Source organism: Cygnus atratus, chromosome 3, assembly GCF_013377495.2.
Source record: "Cygnus atratus isolate AKBS03 ecotype Queensland, Australia chromosome 3, CAtr_DNAZoo_HiC_assembly, whole genome shotgun sequence".
Lineage (NCBI taxonomy): Eukaryota > Metazoa > Chordata > Aves > Anseriformes > Anatidae > Cygnus > Cygnus atratus.
In genome coordinates, this window is record NC_066364.1 from 48,986,468 (window position 1) to 49,012,602 (window position 26,135).

At 42.8% G+C, this 26,135-nt stretch overlaps 1 protein-coding gene across 2 annotated transcripts in view; it reads left to right on the forward strand.

Annotated features, from left to right (window-relative positions):
* FIG4 (FIG4 phosphoinositide 5-phosphatase) overlaps nucleotides 1–26,135 on the forward strand; it is a 92,030-nt gene that overhangs the window by 65,564 nt on the left and 331 nt on the right. The window contains exon 23 of one of the 2 annotated variants that reach the window (XM_035564834.2): nucleotides 905–3,967. The exons of the other annotated variant lie outside the window; for it this stretch is intronic. Coding sequence (XP_035420727.1) covers nucleotides 905–1,082 — 178 coding nt within the window. The 3' untranslated portion in view covers nucleotides 1,083–3,967. Of the gene's footprint in view, nucleotides 1–904; nucleotides 3,968–26,135 lie in introns of those variants that run through there. 2 annotated transcript variants of the gene reach the window in all.

The following is a 26,135-nucleotide window of genomic DNA, read 5'->3' on the forward strand; positions in this document are numbered from 1 at the left end:
CAGCTTCTCCTCACATGTCATGTCCTACAGCTCTCTAACCATCTTGTTGGCCTTTGCTGAACTTACCCAAGTATTTCATTGTCTGTCTTGTACTGGAGGGCCCTGAAGTGGGCACAGTGTTCTAGATGTGGTCTTGCGAGCCCAGAGCAGAGAGGAAACAATCATTTCCTTTGAGCTGCTGGCTTTGCAGTTTTCAAGAGATGCAGTTAAAAGACCAGCTTCTACCTTATGAGTGAGTCTGATTCACAGTAGTGCTTAGAAAAGGTCTGACATACTCAGGTTCTTGTAAACTTTCAGACTACATCTATCTCTCATAAGATTAGTAGGTTTAAATACTAGGATTCAAAGATAGCATGTATTTTATGAGCTATTCAAAATATATTTTCATAAAATATCCGCTGTCCCAGTGTATAGAGAGTGCTGTTGCTGGTACTAAGTTTTCTGTTTCCTTATAGTTAGATGGAAATTTCTTATCTGTTAACTTCTTTCTGCTTGGTGGTTTAGAGTATAATCAGTTGGTTGTTATAATTGCTGCTAAGTGGGTAGTTCAATAACATTTTCCTGTTACCTGCTATAATGTATGGCACAGGTCAGCTCGGGTGCTTACTGATCATAGCAGATCTGAGGAAGGATGAAAAAATGAGGACAGAGTGAGGGAAGTACAGAAAGTATCCTTAATGTGATTAGTGACATCTTACCTAATTACCCTACTTGGAAAGCGGGTCTTACAAGGTCTGCAGTAGTGTTCACAATCTAGGTAAATAGATTATCAAGTGCAAAGTTACCTTTTCATTGATTCTCATATATGTATTTCAAGGAGAATAAGTACTCTTATTTAACCATGCATTTTTTTTTACTTAAACTTAGAAATATCTTTTGTGTTTTTTTTTTTTTTTTTATCCAGAATACCAATCTCCTCCTTTTCACAAGATAATATTTACGAAGTCCAGCCTCCAAGAGCTGATAGGAAATCAATAGAGATTTTTCATGCGCACATTCAGGCTGGAAAAGGAAACATGCAGCCACTGGGAAAAGAAGACTTCCTCATGTACAGAGAGTACATTCGAAATAGATACCTCTAAATACAAGCTGGATTCTCATGTGAAGTCTACAGTACTGATAGGTCATAAAAAATAATTTTAGAAAGGAAATCTAGTTTTGTTATTTTGCAATAATAAATTTATTTATCTAACAATTCTATCTATTATGGTTTGCTGTTGCACGTTTATGGTATCATGCTTTACAGGAGAAAGTGATTTAATATCTGCTCTTCAGCTGGAAGAGAAAAGTGTTATTTTAAGAGATTAAGTGAATAATTTGAGCACCTGTAATAACGGACAGGTATGTAGTGATTTATGGCGAAGAAAATACTGTGTCTTTAGGTTTTTATATTACTTACATTCTTATGCTTGCTAGCAAAATGAAATGATTTGTACATAAGAATCAGAATAGAATATTTTTCTTCCTCTTTGTTCTATGACAACAATCTTTTTTACAATCAAATGTTTTCTGATATTTCTTGAGATTTTTAGCAAATTGAATGCCCAAATGACTGCTTGCACTTTGCTGCTTTCTTAAACAAAAGAAAAAAAAAAGTGTGGTTTATGTAAAAATCAAAATTTGCATCTAGACTAACATTATAACTCTAATCTGTGTCAAATTAACTTCACTGGTTCTAGTAGCTACAAAATCTGTGATACATGCAGGGTGAAAATAGCTCATGAATAATTATTGTGGGTTTCTAGTAGGCCACTGAGGTGAACCACTCACTGACTACATTGTAAATGAGGGAGCACTCTTGGCTTTAGAGTCTTGGAGGGTACAGGACCATTTTGCTGTATGACAGGCATTACCCTTTTTGCAGCATATTCTTTCCATCCGCATATTTGTCCTCCTGTAAGACGCTTCCAGATATAAGCCTACAGCCTCCCAACAACTCAGTGTCACTAAGTGGTGTAGAGAGACTGGATCAGCTGGGACAGTCATGCAAGAGAAAGCAGTAGTTGGGCTTAGGGAAGACTGAACATCATGTCCAGTGCTATGTAAGAAGTGGAGAGGCATCAGGTGTTTGAAGTAGATTGTTTAATTTGGTCTTGTGGTCAAAACATTTTCTCAAATAAGAAATAAAACACACACACATACAAAAACCTATGACTTGTAATTACAAGCTAAAATTCCCAACACTGCTTTCTAGCCCTTTGCCTTGAAGAACACTGACAGCGACAACAGCATCCTTGATAGGTTATGTTATTCCACGTGTTTGTACAGGCCATATTTCAGAATTTTCTGGACTAACTCTGAATAACTTACTCTGGGAATGTCAGCCAACTGCATGTACTAGATGTAGAGTACACGTTTGTGTTCACAGTAAGTCGCTTGCAGGCAGCTACTCCAGATTTTTGGCTGCATGCTGCAAACATATTCTGCATATGTTTGCATATCTCATGCAGTCAGTAGCATTTTTGTCAGTAATTCAGCAAAAAAAGAGATGCAGTGAACAAAAATATTCGAGTTTCTTGTGGGGTCTGTGTGTTTCAGGAAATGATTTGTATGCGGACAGTTAGAGAATGTGGTACCTCAAGCTACCAAAAAATGTTGGTGTCCATTCTCTTTTGTTAATTGATTAATATTGTTTTGAGAGAAATTAAGGTATTTTTGCAGGTACAGGAATGAAAGCACACTTCAGCTAAGACTTCATTGCAACTGGCAACCTCTTTCCTCTGGAGAAACAAAAACAAAAACACAGCACAACTGTAACAAACTCTCCTGTCCATTATGAATAAATGTTTCCTTTGGAAAAATGTAGAGCTGGAGTCCTTATCCTAACAAAACACATAGATGCTTTTCTTACTGCACTTAAGCTATTTCCAAGGATGTTTTATAGATGACCACATTCCTTATACTTTTGTTGCTCGTAGATACTGGAATTTCATAAAAGCTGTCCTTGACAGTGTACCACTTAACCACAGATAGGTGAAAGATGCATCCTTTTTCAACAGCTAAAGTTGCTGCAAAATACAGGAATAGTAATAATTTTACAGCTCTAAGAGAAAATATGTTCAGGCTTTAGCAATTCAAACACTGATTAGCAAAAGAGGATTGAAGGGTTTTGGTTTTACAATTTTGAGAGATTAATGGCATCTCAGTCCATTATCTGTGTCTTTTCAGTGTCTTTTTGTGCCATAACAGTCCTATAGCAGCATGCCCTTGAATCTTTTAGGATATATAGCTGCTTCTTGTTTCTCCTTCCAGTTAGAAAAGATTTTAAAAAGAAACAAACACAAAAACACTAATTTTCACTGTGTTTTAAGCCATGTTCATTACTTCATATGATAAAATGATTGGGCATTAATTTTCAGGTGCTTGCTTGTGTGGTCTACCACAAGTGTACTGCAGCTGCTAAGAACACTTCAGGGTGCTGATGTCAACTATTTACTGGGCTTGTTTAAAAAAATGAAACAACACACAAACAAGGACTCCTAGGTTAACACTGATTGAATTACAAATTTCAACTGTCTGAATATATCTGCAGCCTAATGTATGTAAAGCATTAATTTAAAAGGCGAATATGTTCATTGCCCACCCAAGTTCAGTTGCACAAAGGATTCCAGAGATGCTGGTGTGCATGTACTTACTTTATTCTGTTCTTGTGATATAAAGTTCCAGTTGTCAGCTATGTGAGAAGTTCTCAATCTGTTTACCCTTCAGAAGCTGAGGAAGGGGTGTGCAAAGTAATAAATACCTTTGTTTATAACACAAAAAATGGGCTGTGTTGGCAATGAAGACTAATAAGGTGCTTTTTTGACTCTTAAGTGCTAATGATCTTTAACATCGTAATGTTATAAATCCATATGGACAAGAGAAATATCTCTCAGAGAAACGTGTGTTTTTTCCTCCAAAATTTATTTCATTTGTTTCGGTGTGTTTGAAGACTACATTGAAATAAAATACCAAGATGTACACATTTAGATAATGACTTCAGTTTCTTTTCTTGTCAATTCAGGAGGCACAGCCACAGGTTTAGGACTGTCATTTCTTAGCCAGTGTTTCCTTGATGCCAGTCCAAAAGCTTAAGCTGTGTTCTGTGACCCTGTTCAGACTGATGCTCATGCCCTTAGGAGCAATTACTCCCAGCACTTTTGTTGATGCTTTCACCTCCTTGAGAGTTTTGCTCCCACTTGCAAAGCCCACTGTCTTTGTTCTCTCGCTCAAATTCCTTTCCAGAAAGACTCAAACGTGATCCTGAAATACAATCCTTGTAATGTGCACACCACTGCAGCTACAGGAGGGGAGAAGGCGAAAGAGCTGTACTTACTTCTGAGATAACATTTAAGGTGGCTCCTCATTTTGGTGTTGAGTTTTGGAGATTTTTGCAAAGGATCCTAGGAAGGTTACATTGGCCTGCGCAGACTGGCCAGTCATTACTAGAATAAACCCCAAAGCATGTGACCTGTCAGATCGTTATGTTGTACAGTAAGGTGAAACAGGAGCTTCTCTCAAGGTATTTCATTCTCCATGTGCATTTCACCCTGTCAGTACTCCATGAATAACCACACACCCAAGTACAGCTCATTGAAGATAAAGCAGTGTGACTTCAATAGTTGCATGAGTGTTGCATTATGTATGAAGTTCCATTTGCTGGCATGTTTTGAATCTGAGTGATCACCTGGAGACTGATGTGGAAAAGATAAAATGTGCTTGGCTCCCACATGCCTCCCTCTGTCTTTTATATACTTAAAAAATCTAATTGAGCTTGTCACTTCTGGTGGTGATTTAAAAGTAATATGAAACTAGTGCAATATGTTACAAAGTATTCATGAAAAAAATCGTACATGAAAATTGCAACCCTTGCAAATATTGATATTCAGCAGTTACCTAATAGAGCTTAAATTTGTGGTACAAAGAAAACCCTAATCAGTCCACTAGAGTCAAGTAAAAGAGCACTGAGAAAAGTCTTGAAAAAAAACAAGCATTTCATGAATTACTGTATTTCTGGAGGAGCAATACATGCTTCTTGCCATATCTGACCAAGGCTTGACTGTAATACTTAAATTCCCTTACTTTGAATGTATTCATCTGTGCAGAATAAAGAGATGGGGTAATAAGGGTAGGATAGACATGTGGCATGTAATGAACCATCTTGGACAGCCCTTAGGTGTTTTTCCATTCTAGGAGCAGCTGTGCAGCTGGGGCTAAAGCCCAGCATGGTTTTTAGGCACTACAGTAGCAGCAGAGTGTGCATTTGTGGTCTTCCTGTTGTAGCACACAGCACGTAGGAGATAGTGTGCATACTGCAACCTCCAAACCCAGAAACCCTAGGACACAAGAGAGCACTTTCCTTTTGTATTCCCTGCCAATTCAGGTATTCCTTTTTCATAAGGGTTGCCTATTGCTATCCTGTTTTCCCTGTGTTTCTTCTGATTTTTAGTTCTTTTTTTTTCTTTTTTTTTTTTTATAATTTCCTTTCCCCTTTTCCACCACCTGTGGCTCAGAATCCTTTTTCTTACCTAGAACTGTGCCACAAGCTGCAGTTCTCCTTCTATATCCACCTCCTCCTTTCAGAGCTTTCACTTCTTGAACAAAAACTCCCTAAATCCAATCCTTTTACTGAAGAAAAACTTACATTGAAAAACCTTGAAGCTTTCTTCAGCAATCCGTATCTCTCCTGTTTCAAGGGCCGGCTGTGCCATCATCTGCCCTGCCTGTTTTCCTACTTCCCATGGTGGTGCCAGACGCACGTGTTGTCTCTCTTGGGTTCTCTGTGTCTCGGTAACACGTTCGGGAGAAGTGCTCTGCTTGGGTACAGGATGTTAGTGCTTGAACAAATCGCAGACATCACTTAAATCTTTTCCTCCAGAGAAAGTCGAGAGCTTGCTCTGACTGAGAAAGTCAGAGAGCATTTCAAGTAGTGCCCTTCGGTTGCCTCTGGCCCTGCCGTAGCAGCGTGCTGCATCCCACTGCACAGAGATATCCAAGGGGGAGGGAGGCGTTTTTTGGCTCGTACTTCCAAGCAAGTGGATCCAGCCTGTTTCAGTGAGCTGCTGTCAGCACATGTCGAAGCTCAGTGCCATGTCCAGTGAGGGACTGTGCAGTGACAGGCCTGGCTTAGGTCCCTTGGGGGTGTTTTATCCTTTCAGTTTGGATGCCTCTATTCCCTCCCAGAGCCTCTTCTTGGGATCAGCACGGGGCTGGGGCTCACATTGCCACCTTCTGTGGCTATTATCTGTGCTAAAACCAACATTAACCGTGCCGCAGGCATGAGCTAGAGTATGATTCCCACTCCTTCAGGGCTGTGTCGCCTCTCAGTCCCCAGCACAAGCGGGGAATTCCCCTTGCTGGGTCTGTCGTGCAGGGACATGCTCACACGCACTACATCCGATGTCCCTTCTGGCTGCTCTGGTTCCACACGGGAGGGTTCTGTTCTTTCCCAATGACGGAAGAAAACAAATGTTGATTTTGCTATTGCCTAGTTACATCAGTACTCTTAACCCTGGAATATATTCAGAGTCCCTTTCACTGAGTTCGGGAGGAGGTTGGTACACGTCGACTTGTGTGAGCAAAGCTCAGATTTAAAAGCAACTTGGCACGCTTAAAATCAGCCCATTTACCCATTCCTTAAAACACGTGTTACCATATCCCAGATGTCTTGACTGAATGGGGTTAAAAGGTGAGCTTGTGCATGTCTCTAAGCTACAATAAAAAGCAGCTTCCATTATCCTCTCCCAACCATGTGGGGAGATCAAACCGAGGGCAGGACATGACGGTTGCTGCTGTCTGCAACCTGCCCAGCTTGGACTCTGCAGGCTAGTGAATAGCTGCACTGCTGCTCACCAGTGCTGGTAGAGACCTGTGGGGTGGTCAGTGCTTTAGTTTCCCTACAGTTAGTGGAAGCTACCAATGTGAAGGTAAATGTATGCTTTTGGCTAAACCTGCCATCCTGATTTCACTCTGGGGTTTTTGTTTGCCTGTTACTAATACATTCAAAATTGCTGTATATGAGTCACCATTTGCATAGTTAATTTCAGGATTTTCTGCCTCAATAATGGTAAACTGAGAGAACAAAGTTCCTAAATTGCACTGAAACCACCAGTGATGCCTATGGAAAGTAGTGTGACCATGCACATTTTGAAGGTAGGTCCCATCGGTAGGTATATAGCAGCTGGTTGGGCTACACATACACAGCACCACCTCAGGATGCTGGACAGGAAGGTCTGGGAGTAGACCTGTTTCTTTATGTCACCAGTCTGTGGCATCTGACGGCATCCAATGTTCCAGGCAGACTCTGTCCACTTTTCCAGGGATTTCTGATTCAGGTGGCTCAAGGTAATAATTTACTGTGGTAAAAACGTTACTCAGAATTGTTCTAATAGCATGGTAAAGATGCTAAGAGAGCAGTATATGCACTTTACTTTTTTTTTTTTTTGGTCTAATCTGTACTACTAATACTTTGCTTTGCTTGTTTTATTACTAATGTATTCAGAGTTGACGTCAATGAGTCACTTTTTAAATTTTTTTTATTTTTTTTTATTTTTCTCCATACTTCCCTGGAAATACAATGTACATCATATGAGGAGAAAGGAAAAGAAAAAGAAGAAACCAAGGAAAAGAGTAAGATTTCTACTCTCAATCAAACTTAAACGCATCTCATTGTGTGCATACATTCTCCACAGACCAGAAATCCTGTAATAGCTTCTCCCATAGCAGCAATAAATGTTCTGTGCCGCTCTCTTCCCAGGTTTTTCCATGTTCAAATTATTGGATAACAGACTCAGGATGTTCACAAGTCATGGCTGTGAAGCTGAAGGCTCATTTGGGAATTCTTGTTTTCCTTCTCCCCTCCACAGAAAGTTGTTTTGTGGGATTATGAGCTCCTGCTCATCAAGAGAGGGACAACTTTGAGAGGGGATCTTATCAATGTTTACAAATACCTGAAGTGTGGGAGACAGAGGGATTTGGCCTACCTCCTTTCAGTGGTTTGTGGGGACAGGACAAGGGGCAATGGCCACAAAATGGAGCACAAGAAGTTCCACACCAACATGCAAAAGAACTTCTTCACAGTGAGGGTGGCGGAGCACTGGAACAGGCTGCCCAGGGAGGTTGTGGAGTCTCCTTCTCTGGAGGTATTCAAGGCCCATCTGGATGCCTACCTGGGCAACCTGCTTTAGGAAACCTGCTTTGGGAGGGGGGTTGGACCCGATGATCTCTTGAGGTCCCTTCCAACTCCTACAGTTCTGTGATTCTGTGATTCTGTGAACTCAGTGAAACCTTTCGTATCAGAGGCAGGATTTTAAGGAGTTAGCAGTCCTTTACAGTGGGCTTCACACCAGGGGTGAGCAAGAGTTAGTGTGCATCCCAGTAAGGCAAGAGGAAAAGGAAAAAGGGCAGACAAGGGAAGAGCCAGAGCTGTCTGGGCTGGACCTCAGCAAGGTGTGCTGAACGACCAAGACGATGCACAAGGAAGAGCAGCTGGGAAGGCCATAATTCAGTTGCTAGGAGCTGCAGAAAGGCACTGAGTGACTAGCCATACATGAGCTAGTATACAAGTGCACCGTCTGCTTTCACGTTGTCAGGCAAGCGGGCAGGCTGGCGGTACAAAGCCTTGCGGAGCCCCAGCTGAGCGCGCGAGCATGGGCCCACCACGCACGGGCCCACGTGGGGCCGAGGCCTTGCTGGGCCACAGCACGTGTACTGCTCACAGAGAGTACGGCTCTGCAGTTGAGACATGCCCAGCATCCTCATGAACTCTGACAGGAGTCACAGCAGTCGTTTGGGAGATACATGTGCCGAGCCTGATTTGAATTTCCAAAGGTCACATTTGTCACGCTGGGCATACCGCGGTCCTCATTAACAAGCGTCTCCAGCTGGCCCTGTGCGATGGCCTCAGAGCGGGCTGTTGTATGCAAGCAGGGTGGCACAGGGCTACCACTGAGGCTCAGCCACTCCAGACACAGGTAGGCACACATCTGGAACAGCACCTCTCTAAAATAAGGGCACATGACACGTCAGGGCAACCCCACATTGCCAGGAGTACGTGGCACTTGTGATGTATTACCAGACAGTGCAAAAAATTGGGCTGCTCAGGGTCAGCAGAGCTAGTCAGTGACCAGAGTCTTGAACCAAAAATGTGTTTTCATTGCTGATGGGTGGGGGTTGCTTCTCTACCCATGCCAACAGCCTTGTCCAGGTACCAGCTCTCCCTGACCCCCCTGAGACTCACGGAGCTTGGCTCAGCTTCCCCTCTGCCTGCTGACAGCAGGTTCTCCTTCTGCTGCGTTGGCTTGGGTTTCGGATGAACATTATGTTATGAAATGGCTTTTTCCAGTAACATTTATACCCTTAGAGAATCCAGAGACCCATAAACTTCCCACTCATGAGATGAGTGGAACCTTCAAAGACTGGGTTTGAATAGTGTGTTAGTTTTCCCTGCAGCCTCTGAGCACAAGCCCCTCACTTGTGTGGGAGCATCACTTTGCCACCAGCACAGGAAAGCGTCCATGGCCTGAAGACAAGTCTACCTTCGATTTTCATCAGAAGTAATTGGTCAGAACTGGAGAATCTTCATTTCTCTGCCATGTAAATGCTGTGTGATCTCTCATCTACCTAGCATGTCCTGCTTTTGGGTGTTTAATGCTGTGTGTGCCTGACAGATCACTGAATCTCTTCATCTGTTTTAATCATCACTACATGCCTGCTCCATGCTCCCATTTATTAAATGCTGGATGTAGAGCACACTGTGGATAGCACAAATATCTTATTGGATCAGTTTTTCTTAGATGGGCTTTTTACATTTTATTTTTTTACAACTTCCAATTCACAGTCATCTTTTCATCGTTGCTGATGTTGTAAATTCATCTCCATATCTCTGGTATCATGGGTCCAGGCCACCATACCTGCTCTGAGGGTTCACAGGATTGCCCTTCACCTTCTCGGCTCTGTAGTTGCAGATGTGAAGCAGGGAAGTTTAGTCAAGGATGCATTTCTTTCTGATTCTTCCTGTAGGCATTAGTTTGCTTATTCATTGTCATTTCTGGGCTGCAGATTTGAGCTGACTTGGAACTAGATGTCTCAGTGTATTTCCCCATATATTTTCCTTCTGTTTAATTTTTTCTTTTCCTCAGCAGAGGCTCAGTGATTTTGCCATTAACTTTGGCAGAAATAGAGGCTGCAGGTAATAAAGGCAGTTAAGACCCTTTCCACATTCTCAAAGGTTGTGACTGACTCAAATTGCAGCTTGGCCTGAGTGCTCCAGGTGCAGTCCTGAAGTATCATTTTAGGGACACTTCATTACGTTCTTGTAAGAGAACAGGCTATTTAGAAAAAGCCCTAGAAGACATAAATGTAAAACAGCTGTTCTCTTCCTGTAATTTCATCAAAGACTTGTCTTCTGCAAATGTCTCTGCTTTCTCATACTGCCACCTGAAATCATCAACACATGGTCACCCCCATGCGTCAGGAGGTGGGCCCACGTGCCTGGTGTTCCAGAAGATGAGAAATGGTCACAAAATCCATTCTTCCTCTTCTTAACTGCATGAACATACTTCAGACTAAGCATTGTTGTGTCTGCATGAGCACAGACGGTGGAGACGGGTACTTTCAGTGCAACAGCAGCTCGTGTTGGGTTGTGGGTCAATAACAGCAGGAGACGGGAGGTGATTTTAAAGAGCACAACTTTTTTCCCCATCCTTGAAAGTGATGCCCCATCCCTGGAAGTGTTCAAGGCCAGGTTGGATGGGGTTTTGGGCAACCTGGTCCAGTGGGAGGTGTCCCTGCCCATGGTAGGGGGTAGGAAGTAGATGGTCTTTAAGGTCCCTTTCAACTCAAACCATTCTGTGATTCTGTCTCTCTACAGAATCCCCTGATGTTGAATGCTTTTATCTTCCATTGGAAGATGCTTTTCCAGTACAAAACAAAAACATCATCAAAACACCATCAACACTACAAAGAGTTTGGTACAGTGTAATTTTTTTTCAAAGGAACCATTTAACTTGAGCTAATTATTATATCCGTCTGTAAATCTTCAATATATATATATATATATATATATACACACATATATATATATCCTCACTGTATGAGGCCTCTTCATAAGCTCAATATGTTTTTCCCCTTCTAACTATGGAACAATCACAAGCACCCCTATAAAGAAATCACAAGGCTTTAATATTTGGACATAATGAACACATTTCTCTATTTCTCAGTTCCTTTCTTTTTGCTGGCAGAAACAGCTTTTCCGGTACTCTTCCTCTAAGTGCTGTGGCTTTAGACACTTTTCCACTGTCTCAGCATCATTTTGCACATTGACCTGTTGTAACTCAAAACGTATATGGAATGGATCATAAGTGGGAAGTTTTCAGTTTTCATCCATGCTGAGAATTGGTCCCAGGGTTTTATATCCTCATTCTTAGCTTGCTTCACAGTGCCATAGCACACACTCTTGACGGGCTCTCTGTAGCACTTGTTCTTTGAATCCCAGCTGAAGGCTGCAGCACTCCTCTTTGCTGACTGTGTGCTTTTTGCCCACGTGGCTGGAAAGCCTCCTCACACTCACGTTCTCTCTCCCTCCTTCCTTTCTTCCTCCTCTCTTTTACAGTAGCTTACTCCTGTAGGCATGCCACGCTCCACAGACTCCGTCTCAGATATTCTTCCAGTAACCGCAAGGGTTTTCTGGAAATTTGCTACTCACTTTAATGTGCTTAAAAGCTGTTGCTCGCAGTTCAGTCCTGACAGAGTATCCTTCATGTGAAATGACACTAACATGAAGGGGGCTGCCTGTTGCTTCAGCTACAAAGACTACCATGGAGCTTCATCTTCAGAAAAAGGACAGTAGAGGGAAAGTACAAGAGTAATTTCATTTTTGGTTCATAGATAAAAATTCATTTTTAAGGACATTGACATCTAGGTCCAGCTCTTTCTCACATTGAGCATTGTGGGAATATTGCTTTGAGTTCAATAAGAATAACATCAAACCCTAAAATGTTAGCATAAAAGACTTCTAAAACGTTGGTAGAATTATGTAATACTGTATGCATGTAGTACTTTCCTCATGTTGTCCAGCAGCACTGCTTTGAGGAGCAGGAGCAAGGTTATTGTTTAACCAGGGGCATCATTCCAGCAACACCCTGGAAATCTCCAGAACTATAGACGTCTCTTGCCTGCTGTGAAAGCATTGATTTTTCAATATATTTTAGGTAAGAATAACTGAAAAGATACATTGTGAATCCTGTCTTCCATTTACTTAGTGCTCTAGAAAGCACAGCCAACAAAATCAATTTCCCTAAGATCTTTGTAAAAGAAATGGTCTCTTTCCTGGCCAGATCCCAGGCTCTCTGGTAATTGCTCTCTGTGCACTTCTGTTTTCCACCTGGTTCCTACCTCGACATCTGAAAACAATGACTTTGTGATGGTCACCTGTGGACAGAGCGAGGTGGCTAGACAACAAAGCAGTCATTTCTGGGCGTTGTTACAGAATGTGAAGAAAAGCAGTGTAGGAAACAGAAGGAAGCAAAAGCCATTGCTCAGAGTCTCAGTGCTGTGTCCGCAGGTGACTGCATTTCACAGGGAATGAAATGAATCCTGCACTGTTGTTTACGTATTGATCTATTGAGCATTCTAGTAACTCTTGGATGCTCTGCTAGTGTTTCGTTTTAGTACCAGTGGGCAACACGGAGGCTTCAATGTCAGTGATAAGTAGATGGGATTCCTGCCAGACACGGTGTGGTCCAGCGATGGCTGTGGGCTAGGACTTGAGAGTCTTTGCTCTGGTTCCCAGTGCTGATGCTGGATGATTTGCAGGGATGGCTAAAATCCTTTTGCATCGGTTTCCACATTTGTAAATAGTAGTTTGGCATATGGAAGAAAAATCTATGTAAGTGCTTACATGTTGTTGCAAAGAGGCTGTGAATGACTTAGAAAAAATAAATAAAGTCTCCTGGTATAAAATACGGATTCTGATCTGTGCACACTTACAGAGCAGCTACCTGAAAGCTGCCTTTCATGCTAATGGTTGTTACACAGCATCAAGCCTGCAACAATGTTGGTCAAAATGAGGAGCACTTTACTGTGAAATAAATAGCATTTTACTGTGCTCCCAGCCATACGGAAACCCCAGCTTGATGGCCACTGTACAAAGACTCTGTCTGTGGGAGGGGATTAATGCACATATGTACAAGGAAGCTGATGAGTTCTGCATGCCCTGGGTTACTGCGTAGGGTCCTGCAAGGGCCAGGAGGTATGTGGTGTGTGTGGAGTTAGACGTGGGCCAAGTCCCACTTGTTGCTTCTCTTGCAGACACCTCAGCCTTTGCTCTGTGCTTCTGCTTGTATTCTCTCCCAGTTGACCAGGCAATTTTGGCCTGCTGTTTAAGTGACCAGAACTGAGTGAGTGGAGTCACGGCCTCCATCCCCACTGCTTCAGACCACACAGCAACCCACGGTGCTGCAAGTTGTGACCTTCTGCATCAGCCATCCACAAAGAGAGCATGAAGTAGATGTTTTTCTGATATCCTCTGGCACAAGGCACCAAGTCTGGAGAATACTTCATTTACTTCATGTTCTGCTGGGACTGGGGTGTAATTGTTCTCCCTATCTTATTTTTTCTTATTTTATCCCACCTGACCCCTAACAGGAACACTGGAGGGACAGTTTTTTGAGCTGAAAGAGTCGAGGCTCAGCCTTATCAGGCATGAAATAACTTTCTGCTTAAGCAATAAAGAACTTCACTTTCTCTCAAACCAGTGAGCTCAATAAACTATACATTGATCTGAGAAGAAAATCATTAACTTCCGAAAAAGAGGGAGTGTATTTCTCTGAAATGGAGTTAGTCCCATTATTGCTGAAGGCCAGTCTTAGATAAATTGACTTCTAGTGACTTAGAAATCACAGTGAAAATAGTGTCTGGTCGATAGTTTAACAATTAGTTTCAAGGAATACAGGCACTGTTGGCCTAGCCAGAACCAGACAAAGGCCATTGTGGAAAATGTCAGTAAAACCCAGTATGAAATAGCCCAGGTTAAGTATGAATCATCAAAAGTTAATGACAGAAATGACATTTTCTTTTTAATGTTACTCAATAGGAAAGCACAGGCTTGCATTCATTTTGCATTTTGAATGGTTTGGCTTACCTTTCACTTATTTTGAACTGAAAACTGAGAACAGCCCTGATGAGAGGGACCTGGGGGTGTTGGTTGATGAGAAGCTCCACATGAGCCAGCAATGTGCGCTTGCAGCCCAGAAAGCCAACAGTACCCTGGGCTGCATCAAAACAGCATGGCCAGCAGGGTGAGGGAGGTGATTGTCCCCCTCCGCTCTGCTCTTGTGAGACCACACCTGGAGTGCTGCATTCAGCTCTGGGGCCCCCAGCACAAGAAGGACATGGAAGGATTAGAACAAGTCCAGAGGAGTGCCCCGAGGATGATCAAGGAGCTGGAGCACCTCTACTATGAGGACAGGGTGAGGGAGTTGGGGTTGTTCAGCTTGGAGAAGAGAAGGCTTTGAGGAGACCTTATAGCGGCCTTCCAGTGCCTAAACGGGGCCTACAGGGAAACTGGGGAGGGACTCTTTGTCAGGGAGTGCAGTGACAGGACAAGGGGGAATGACTTTAAATGAAAAGAGGGTAGATTTAGATTAGATATTTGGAAGAAAATCCTTTACTCAGAGGGTGGTGAGGCACTGGCACAGGCTGCCCGTAGAAGCTGTGGATGCCCCATCCCTGGAAGTGTTCAAGGCCAGGCTGGATGGGGCTCTGGGCAACCTGGTCTGGTGGGAGGTGTCCCTGCCCATGGCAGGGGGTTGGAACTGGATGGTCTTTAAGGTCCCTTCCAACCCAAACCATTCTGTGATTCTATGATTGTATGAAAATGTGCTTAATTTAGAGTCTTTATGCTGTGACACCTTATCCATCATCTGTCATATATGGTGCACAGAGGCATAATAATTACCAGAGCATTCAACCCATCACAGCACCTATGCATTAGCATTTTGCTCTGAAATATACACCAGAAATCGTGCACACTTATGAAACACTTCCAGGCATGTAGTTGTATTTCCAACTTTTGATGATTTCCAGGACACTGGTTTTGGTTGCTATAGTTTTTCATGTCAGGACAGCAAGAAATTTAGAGCTGTTGTTTTCATGCCAAATCTTCAATGTATATTGCTGTCTGCTATAGAGGAAGCATGGTCCACCCTTCAGTATAATTATAACCCAAACTGGGCAAGTCACGGTTTTTCTGTGTTCCAGAAAAACTCAGTCATTCAATAGGACAACTTTGTTCATTTGGGCAATTCTTGTATCATTGCTGGGAAGAAATAACAGCATTTTAAGATCTCACACGCGTTGTTTAGCTTTGATTAGGATCCTTAGGGCTTAGTGTCAAGCTGTCTGCTCTGGCTTTCTGTCAACGACAATACTGAAATACTTGTGAGCAAGCATGTGCCTAAGTGCTTTGCTGATGGAGGGCCGGAGCACCTGGCAGCTCGATCGGCCGAGCCCACCCCCTCTTCCTGCTGCCACCAAGTGCTGGGAGTGAAGGAGCTCAGCTATGTTTTTCAGTATAAACAATTTATTTTATTTATTTATTTATATATGTATTTATTTATTTATTCTTAATTGGAGGGTGACTGCTATCACCTCTATGCTCCCCAGGCCATCTTTACATCCTAGCAATTACACTGATTCCAATGGAGGCAGTGTCTGTTCAGCATATATTTAGCAGACTGTGGTGATGTCTGAAAACACCGTATAGCCTCACAGGTTGCTCATAGGGTAGGTAAAGAAAGAGTTATGGTACGAACTGACAGAGGGTAACTTGAGGTGGTTATTGAGAAGTCCACAACCCATCCGAACGCCCCAGACAGCAGGGCTGGCTGCCAGGTGAGTGGGTACCTCCTTTTCTCTATGCTCTGCCTTGAATATTGTTGAGATGGAAGAAGGCAATCTTACTGTCTGGCCATCACAACAAATGCCCAGGCCACCCAGCAGCTGTGTTTGGCCCATGCTGGACTCCATGTACACCACGCACGTGTTTGTGGGGATGATTTCCCAGCTAGAGAGACAAGAGCACTGCCACGTGCAGACCTCAGTGGCGTTTCATACAATGTGCAGTTTATACCAACAGCTTGAAATGACAGGAACATGAAAAAAACTCTGCAGCTGCTTCTGACTGCAGTGAATACACAACACCAGGACTTCTTTTCTTTTTTTTTTTTTTCTTTCCTAGTGGGATCAAGCAGTTCATCATTTCCTGCACTGAAGGGAGAGGCTGGACCACAATAGCCTGATTTCTCTGAGTTACGTAAATGTGTTTCAAATCTGGGTGCTTCAGGCTCGTACTCATGCTATAAGCAGAGAGTGGGGTGCCTGCAGCAGGATGGGGCAAGGTTTCCCATGGGGGAAATCTAAGAGCAGGGATCAAATGACCAGAATCAGCATTTAATAAGTTTGTTCAGCATCTTTCGAACACAGCTGCCCTATTGCTGCATTTTTTTTCCCACAGACCTGGAAATAATAAACTTTATTTAAGTGTTTATATTGAGCCATATCAGCACCACATGTTCCAGCATCAAGGTTTTGAAAGGGATATTTGATATGAGATGATTATTTGCTAAGCCATCGGGTTCAAAAGTAGATTTTTGGAAATAGGCATGACCAGGGCTGTTTTTTTAAAAGTGACTTGCAAACAGCTTTTTAATACCCAGCAGTTTTTCCTCTTCCCTGTATGGTGCTCTTATTAATCAGTGTGGGAACCAGAGTGCATTTCTGAGCACCTAGGTACTCAAATCTGGCTGTCCTTTCAGCACAGCAACCTCTTCAGAATAATCGTTTTGGTTTTCCAGGTGTCCCATCTGTGACCTTGTGAAGCCTAACTGCATTTGTGAAAGATAATGTCATAATCTGTGTCATTATGGTTACACCTTGGTCTCCCTTTTCAGTGCTGTACTTACTAACAGAGTCAAGTACTCCAAAGTAAATGAACGTCTATTTTGTTGCATTTTGGTGCTAAAAATAAATGGCCATGTAATTAAAGGCATTGCAGGTAGCATTAAATTATTGCTATGCATAATTAAAATGCATTCTCAAACTCTTCAGCTTGGATTTTTGGTGACTCATCCAGTGTTTTTCTCTCTGTATCTGGATATTTTTGGAGTGTGGATGCATTCCAAGTATTAAATCTCAATTTAGACAGGACAAAAGAGATAACAGTATGTTGGGGAAGTGACCAAAATAAAGCCAGATTTGTATCAGCTGCTTTGGTGGAGATGGCCCCTTCTTTTCTGCCTCAGCATCTTGTCTCCTGGTTCTCACGAGCAGTGGCTGGGACAGGCTGGGTTTTCTCATGTGCTTCTGAGTCAGGATTTGCAGCTCCCTTTCCAGGGCAGCCTTGCTGCCCCGCTCAGGGACAATGCCTTGCAGAAAGCCCAGTGAAGTATCCACAGGACAGCTGCATCCCCACGTCTCTGTTCCCAGCCTGTCCCTTCCCCTGGGGATGGTGAGCATCAGTCCTCTGTTTTCCTCACCCAGGAAAAACCTGTCTGTGAGATTGTGTCCTGCAAACCAAACCCCAAGCTTATTAATGTCAAATCAGCTCATGAAGTAACTGTGATAGCTACTAAAGAAAACACTGAGTCTAGCAGTGCCACACAAAAGAAAATGCTTGTAATTGATTTTGGTGCATGCCTGTGGTCACACATGCGTGCCCAGCAGCTCCTGAAAGCTCGAGTGCAGACCATGCCCATAAAACAAGCCCCCCCCTGCATGCGGTTAATTTAATCTCTAGAATTGCACTGGGTGTTTTCAGGCAAATTAACTAAAAATGACAAGAGTGCAAAATAATTTAGAAAGATGTCTGCTCTTGATGGTCTACAAAATCTCTTTAACAGGAGGTGAACTCTTCTGACTTTCTGGACATTTTAAAATAAACATTTTCATTCCCTGAGATAATAAACAGAAACTCATCTACGTTAGCATTTTAAATGTCAAAAGGCTGGTGAGTGTCATTTTTGGATGGCTACTTCAATGATAAAGGAGCTGTTTATTATGTCTTTTGACTCCTGCTAGGAATTCACAACAAGGTTTCTTGAACAATTTAGTTTAGATACCAAAGCTACTAAATAATTTGCCCAGAGGGTGATTCCTGAGAGTAAGTGGTGCTGTTCTTGATGGCACTGAATGGATCCTTATGAGATATTTAAGGTATAGTATCTGTGTTTTAACATGTGGAAAGAGGCTGGGCTCCACCTGAAGCCTTTTTGGCTAACTCAGATGGGGAATAGCAGAAGGGCAATAAAGAAGAAGTGGTTTGGGTCTCATGGAAATCTCCAACGTGCAGTTGATGAGTTTTTTGATGAGACAAAAGTTGTCCAAAAGACGCCAGCAGTGGGATGAAGTAGGCAAAACACTAAGGAGTCCAGAGCTCAGCATCCTTCAAGAGCAAGACAGAGCAAGGAGAACATGTTGTGAATCCCCCGTGTGTGTACAGCACGCCATGGGTTGGGGTCTCCTCCAGCTTCCCTCTGGTGTCTTCCCGCTCCCCACTGCAGTGCTGCCAAAGCATAGGAATGTGCTGCTCTGGTGCTGTGGTGCTGAATTTGTTCTGGCTTACTGGTTTTGGCTTTTGCACCTCTAAGGTGAAAATCAGGGGCTGGTGGTCATGATGAAACTCATGCATATGATTAAGACCTCACAGGGGTCTTCTTGAAGAGCAGGACATGTTCTTTTTCCTTTATGAGTGTGTGTGCATATAAATAGGGCCTAATAACATGATTAAATTAAGTCCTCTTGTTGTTATGGTAACACACATTTCCACACTGATTGTATGCAACAGAGGTAGACAGTAACACTTCCACGGGAGCAGATTATCATGCACACATTTTCTTTTTCAAAGCAGATTGTGGAAAAAGTGGCCCGGAGCAGCTTGCAGACTAAGCAGTGTTCACATCTGAGATGTGAAGTCCCTGCCTGGCACGCAAGCTTGCAGCTCGGGCTGGTTTCCAGGGCAGGCGAGGAGGGCGTCAGGAGCATGACGCAAAGCCCGTGCCCTTTGGACACATCTCTGTAACAAGGGTTCATCAAGGTAGGGGAGAAAAAACAGGCCCCCCAAACTCTCTGAGGAGCAGAAGCTTGCAGGGTGGCCAAGGATCCCAAAGAAACGCTGTTTCTTCAGGCTGAGGACAGCTGGCAGGAGGCTTCTGGTCTCTGGTTGCTCCCACATCTACATCCCCAGGCTGGGTGGAGGCCATGCAACCAGCCACCTTCGCTGATGGGAGCCCTTTTGGAGGCAATGTGGCCCAAAGAGTATGGTCATGAGGACATACGTCTTTTTACATTTTTTTCCCCTTTATTTTAATTTCCAGCCCAAATCTGAGCACGGCGCAACCGGTGAGAAGTAAGCAGCCCCCTGTGCCACCGCACTGGCAGGCAGGCAGCCACAGGTGGAGCTGGGACACCACCACCCACTGGCTTCGGGGTATTTGTGGGGACAAATTTGGTTGGAGGTATTCTCCCTGCTCCACCTGTTCATGCCCCAGCACGTTGGTACAGTGCTGGCTGGTGTGCTCAGAAGAGTTTTTAGGGAAGTGTTTTTAGGGAAGCAAGTGGAAAATGATGAACTTGTCAAGTGTCCCCTTGGAAGCCTGAGCTGTGTTTAAGTAATTAGCTATTTATAAACATATATTCATAGAATAAAATCAGGTCAACAGCTTAAAAGAAGAGAAGTGTAATTGACCTATTGGACCCATTGCAAAACATCACTTGCTTTTCAAAGTCACATTTTGCTCCACTTTGGGTTTGCTGATCTCTTTACACCCACAAAGATCCTTGCATTGCAAACCTCTAGGGAGCATGCTTCGTGAGTAAACGCAGAAGTAACGTGAATGAAGGACTACTGTGCACAAAGGAGCAGCTCTGCCATGTTTCTGTCTGCCTTGTGCTTGGGGGGAGCTGCAGGCAGGGTGTGATCTGGTCGGGATGTATCATAGTATTCAAAATGATGAGGGCACACAGGGGACTGAGCTGGAGGAACTTGTGCATTTTGTTACTTGCAGGCAATTGGCAAGCAAGCAGTCATCCGTTCACAGACCCCATAAAATGCAATTAATTCCTGGTGTCAGCTACCCCCTGGTAACGGCAGGGGATTGACACAGGGAGGTGATCCCTGCACAGAAACCACACCCCCCTTGCAATCAGCTAGTCCACCACAGGGGACCATAGGTGACCACTAGGTCATCTCAGAGGACACAGCTGGCACCTCAATAATAATTATAGTAATAACAAAGCAAAAATAAAATTAAGCCAGCTGTGCAGCAAAAAATAAAAAAAAAAAAAAAAATAAAGACTGTTCTGGAGGTAAAAAAAAAAAAAGGAAAAAGTTTGCTGGCAAGCAGCTTAAACATTAAAGCATGAGGGCTGAAGACCATTGCCCTAATGCAGAAATGCAGCTGTATGAGCATCTTGTGGCATTGCTGAAGGCATTGCAGAGCCTGGTGGGAAAGGTGTGAAGTAACTCAGAATCACAGAAAGGATGAGGTGGGCAGGGACCTCTGGAGGCCATCTGCTCCAGCCCCCCGTAAAAGCAGGGACACCCAGCGCTGCTTGCCCAGGACCATGTCCAGGTGATTTTTGAGGATCTCCAGGGAATTCAAGAGCTGGAAAGACCCTCCACCCCAATGCAATTGTACGATTTAACACTACCCATTCCTCCATACTCCTCATAGCCTGGCTTATCATGCATATTTAAAATGACTGCTAATTTCCATTTTAACAAAACAGTCAGTACTCCGTAGCTTAAACATGTGTGGCTGTCTGTGGTGACTCCCCATTCCTCTGAGTTGCAGCTTCCATAGACGAGGCTTCCCCCTCTAGGCTGAGCTTCTGTGAGTTGCTCCCAAATGGCTCACTTAGCCTTTAATTGTAATTGAAGTGCGTTTTATTACCTTGCAACCTTTCAACCAGATGATCCCTCTCCTCCTAGAGCAGTACTTTGTCTTCTTGCTCGTTACAACATCACTAATCTTTGTGCTACCTCTGAACTTTACCAGTTGTGGTTTTGATTTTTTCTTATCGTTTTCTTTGTTGTTAATATTAGATGATTCAAAAAATAATAACAATAACAGTGTTAAAATCAGTGACAACAAGAGTCTTGACTCTCCCTTTGCGCCAATCTGCACTACTTGCTGCCATCTGACAGCGAGTCCCATTTTCACCCCTCCACGCTGTGCCTGGTTAACACTACATCACACAAATATTTAACATCAGCAGTATGAGGTCAAAAGCTTTGGAGAAATTCAAGTGTATGAAATCCAAGTGTGTTTTTCTGCATAGGGGTCTTTATCTGTCTAATCTCACCAAAACGGAAAAAAAAAAAAAAAAAGGTTTCTGTGATGTGATCTATCTTCTGAGAAACCATGCTACCCACATCAGGTAGTTTTCAGCATGTCACACTCACTGAGAGAGCTGCCTTCGCATTTTCCTTTAACCAGGATGGTTTCTCCCCAACGAAATATGTTGTGGAGGGTTGTTTTTTTGTTTCGTTTTGTTTTGTTTTTTGAGATTTTTTACAATATTTTTAGAGCTGAATCCTCAAGGTCACCCACAGAACACAATTGAATGATATCCAGGTAGCGTCAACATCTCCACCAGTAAATTTATGTTCCCAGTCATTGCTTTACCTTTTGGAAAACTGGCCATTTTAAAGCCCTAAATATACATACGACTGGTTGGTATTGCATTCTGTTTGCACAACATAAATGTCAACAGAGCCTGACCAGGGGTACCTAGGCAACAGCTAATTTTTAGGTCAGTGATTAACTCTTCTTTGTCAGAATGTAATTTACCATCAAATCATCTCTTGCTGAATATAGCAATTTCTGGATTATAAAAAGGACTACTTGTTATTTTTAGACACTCAGAGTCAATTTTTACCACTGGCTGCAGGTGAGGTTTGCTATATTTTCTCCTGGTTGCATTGGTAATCTCCACGAGGGGAGCAGCCTCTTGGGGAGGCTGCCCCATGCTCAGGTGTTCCCAAGAAGAGGTGCCGGAGGAGCAGCTCCCTACCACACTGCTGTCTTTGTGGTGATAGCAGGAAGCAACTGATTTGTACTTTTTATGGCACATATTCACACTTCCTTGATTAGATAAAAAGTAGATGCTACCAATTAGCACATATATGAAGAGAATAGTAAAGTATTGATGCTCACCTTGCATTTTGCCCCTTCCCTGCCTCTCCAGAACACATTGTTTCTTTCAACTCTCTACATTTTCTCTCTCTCTCTCTCTCTCTGGTGAACTTCTAGCTAGTGACTCAACCCATAATTTTATTTTAAAGTTCTCTATATTGCAGCACTGTGTTTCAAACTCATTTTGCCATCATATAGGCATTTTTGGAAATAACAATAAAATCTGACCCCTAATAGCATATGGTAAAAAAAGTCATTCTTGTGGTCATCTCAGGAAATAGGCCCCTCTGCAGGGATACAGGGATTAAGCAGTCATCCTTCTTCTTGGAAAATTTGTGATCTATATCAGTATAAGGTTGTTGGTTTTTTTGTTTGCTTGGTTGGTTGTTTTTTTTTCATATAGATATTGCCACAGTAGGATTCTGTCACTGTGTTTGCCAAGCCAACTGAGTGCATGCTCACTCCTGAGCATTGCTCTGACTATGGATTTTTCCCAGTCATTCCTGCTGCCTTGGGAAATGCAGCCATCCAGGCCCCTAAGCTCTGCCCTGTAAGCACCCTGTGATGTTAGGAACTTCAACCTTGTCACCTGTATGTTTGACTTACTTCTATATTAAAGCTGACACCACCAACCAACCAAAAAAAAAAAAAACCACAAAAAAAATCAACACTTGTTGAGAATTTACAGTTCTCCTTTACTGCCTCAGCTAAATAATCATCAGCTTGTTTCTTGCTGGCAGGGACCCAGGCTGCTGAGCAATAACAGACTTGTTTTGAAGTTGCTTTAATTTGTTCTCTCAGAAGAAATGTCTTTGCTAAGTGTTGCCAAGCAGGCATATAAAGACATAAGAAGCTGTATTTCTTTAAAGAAATATAAAACTATATTCATATTTGGAAAAGTCAAATAAAATAGGTAGAGCATGAAACATAAAATCATATATAATATTGGTTTAAACATGAGTCATTAATATCTCTAAGTAATGTCTAATTTGACATATGACACATTGGACTGGGATGTATGGATCTGTGCCTGTGATGCCCAAATCCCAGGCCAAGCACCCAGAACAACAATTCCCACTGGCCAGCAGGGAGCTTTCTCTCTGCCCCACCACCGTGCCCCACCACTTCTCTTCAGCAGCTCTGCACCCATTTTCCTGTCACTAAAATCCAAGATCCTATGTTTTCTCTGGAGTCTTTTTAGTACACAGTCTTCTACAATGTCTATGGTTTTGTACAGTTTAGTGAGTCAAACCCATCCAGTGTTTCTTGGCTATAACATTGCAGTTTGGGAGTTTGGTTGATCCTATGGAGGTGAGGCAAATCTGTCACTGAAGGCTTTTAAGGGCAGATTGGACACCCGTCTGGCAGGAATAGCTTTAGTATGGCTGATTTTGTATTGAGGCTGTGTGGAGATGGGCCAGGGCACACACATAGAAGAGAGCATGCCTGCAGCCTCATAAGATGAGGGAAGGTGTGGATTTTAGTTCCATCTCAAAGTGTTGTTCTATATTACATACACGAATTATTTAATGTCATGCAGTTGTTGGTCCAAATATTTGTAGGGTGTGTAGTAGTTTATTTGTCTGGGAGTTGTGGAGTAGGGGAACTGGACCTCCGTCTCCATTTCCAGAGGGAATAGTTTAGTCAGTAGGTGAGTACACAGAGGGTCAAACATACAGAGCTAGTTAAACATTCAGAGGTGGCCAAACATTCTCATCTAGCTTTAGAAAAATAAAATAAAAATGGATGAATAAGGCTCGGGTCTTTAAAAGCAAGGACATTGCTACCATTTGGGGGGAGAGAGTTCTGATGCAGCTCCTGCTCAGTCAGAGGTCTCTTCTGTATTGAGACATCACTACCTCCCTCGGTGTATCTCTCTGACCAGCTCCACAAAGGTCAAAATTGATGCTGAGCTTAGTCCTTTTTCAGTTTGGATCCTATTCTGAGCTTTACTCATGCAATGGATCCTCAGCAGGTGGATTTCTGGCTTAGAAATATATTTTTTCCTATTTTGTTAGGGGCACGCACCTCACTTTTGTTTCCCAAATCCTTTATAGAGACTAGCCCACAGAGCTGATTCTGGCCTGCAGGCGGGGAAATTGCAGGCTGCTGACAATGGGACTGTCTTCTAGAAATTTCTGAAAGAGCAATTTCTCTGAAGATCTATATAAGGGAAGATGGGCACATTGCTTTTACCACAATGAAATTTATTTTTAGATTGCATTCTAGTATCTGGAAAATTGTTCCCAAACTTGTTATTAATTTTAATGGAAAAATATATACACCCTTCTGCGTAGTAACTAATCAGGAATTTATAGGAACATGCAAAACAACACATATATTTTAGTGAGATAAAATTGCATCTTCTTTTCACAAAGTTACAGACAGACGTTGTTTAGCTAAACTCACGACTTCCTCACTTAGATGTGTAGAAAAGCCCCTCAACAATTTAAAGGCTGGTTTGAAGCCATCTAAAAGCTTGGGAAGAAAGTTTCTGGAAAAGTTTAAAAGAATGAAAACAATGAAAAAAATTCCTTCCCCACCCTGCTTGTTCTGATGATGGAAAGAAATCATCTGCAACAAAGGTTATTCATTGCTAGATGTATCATCGAGTGCAGTGGAAGAAAAGTTGCAAAATATGTGTATTTGGCTTTAGCATACTCATCATTAATCTGCAGAAACAAACAGAGTGGACCAGAGGCTATCTTTTTTAATAAAGGTAAGCAACAACCATGCCTTTCCTAATGGTCTAGGTACAGACCTGTGTGCAGCACTTTAAGCATCCATGTGTTGCTTCAAAATGTTATTCCTTTGGAAGCTAAGCCAGCTCCTCTGAAAACCTTAGCCTGGCTGGCTAACGAAGGTAGACTGACAGATGTGTCAGTTGTTATTCAGATGTGTAGAATGCTTTCATATTTACTGGGTCCCAAAAGATTATACGATTGCCCAAGCACCCCTCCGTCCCCCAAATAAATGATGTCTCCGGGTGGTGAGCACTCCAAAGTGTCTTCCAGGAGAGGAGAGGCCCTACTTGCCTAAGCTTGAGAGCTCAAAGCTGGCACAAAACCTCATCATGTCTGAAGACGCAGTGGGCAGGAGGAGAAGGGTGCACAGCCCGGGACTGTGCCACCACCGGCTACAGGAAGAACCAGCAGCTGCAAAAACTGGTGGGGCAGGGAGAGGGGAGGCTGGGGGGGATCATACCACAGGATACAAGGGGGTTTGCAGGCAGAACCTCACCTGGTGGGCTCACAGAAGTAGGAATGAGTGAGAGAGACCTTTTCTACTGCAGTGTTTACCCTCTGTCCAAGATAAAACAGAAAGTGAATTTGTGAGCTTTCAACATGTGTACAGCTCATATAAAATAAAGAAAAAAGTCAAGAGATATTTGACAGTCATGTTTGTTTGAGAACTTTCAGAGCTTCAAGAAAGTGTCCATTGGGAAGAATTAATGAGAATTCATAAGTCTGACCTTTCTCTTTTCCTCCAGTGCTACCTAGATCTTAAAACCACCATTTCTAACCCTCTGTGACAGTGTCTTAAACTGGAGACTAACTTGTTGAAGAGTAAATTTAAGAGATTAATATTTTTTCTTCCTGGAAACTTCAATGGGGATTTACGATGCTTCCAGGACACTACTGCTGTCACAGGTTGACCTCTCTTTATTTAGCTTTAAATTGTTGTAAAGCCCTTTGAGAGCCATAAATGAAATCTCCTAACAGTGTTAGCTCTGCTTCTGTCTATTTTTCTGCACATATCCACAATTATATTTTCTTCTCAATGAAAAAGAAACGCATGATAGTTCAAAAATTCTACAGGCTTCAACCAAAGTTTCAGTCTGAATTTGTTCCTGAAATTAGGCACTTAATACACTAATTATTTCACTCGCATACATGACATTTGTCCCTTTACTTTCTGCTAGCAATTCAGAGACTGAACAAGCTGTAGTAGTACTTTCTAAAG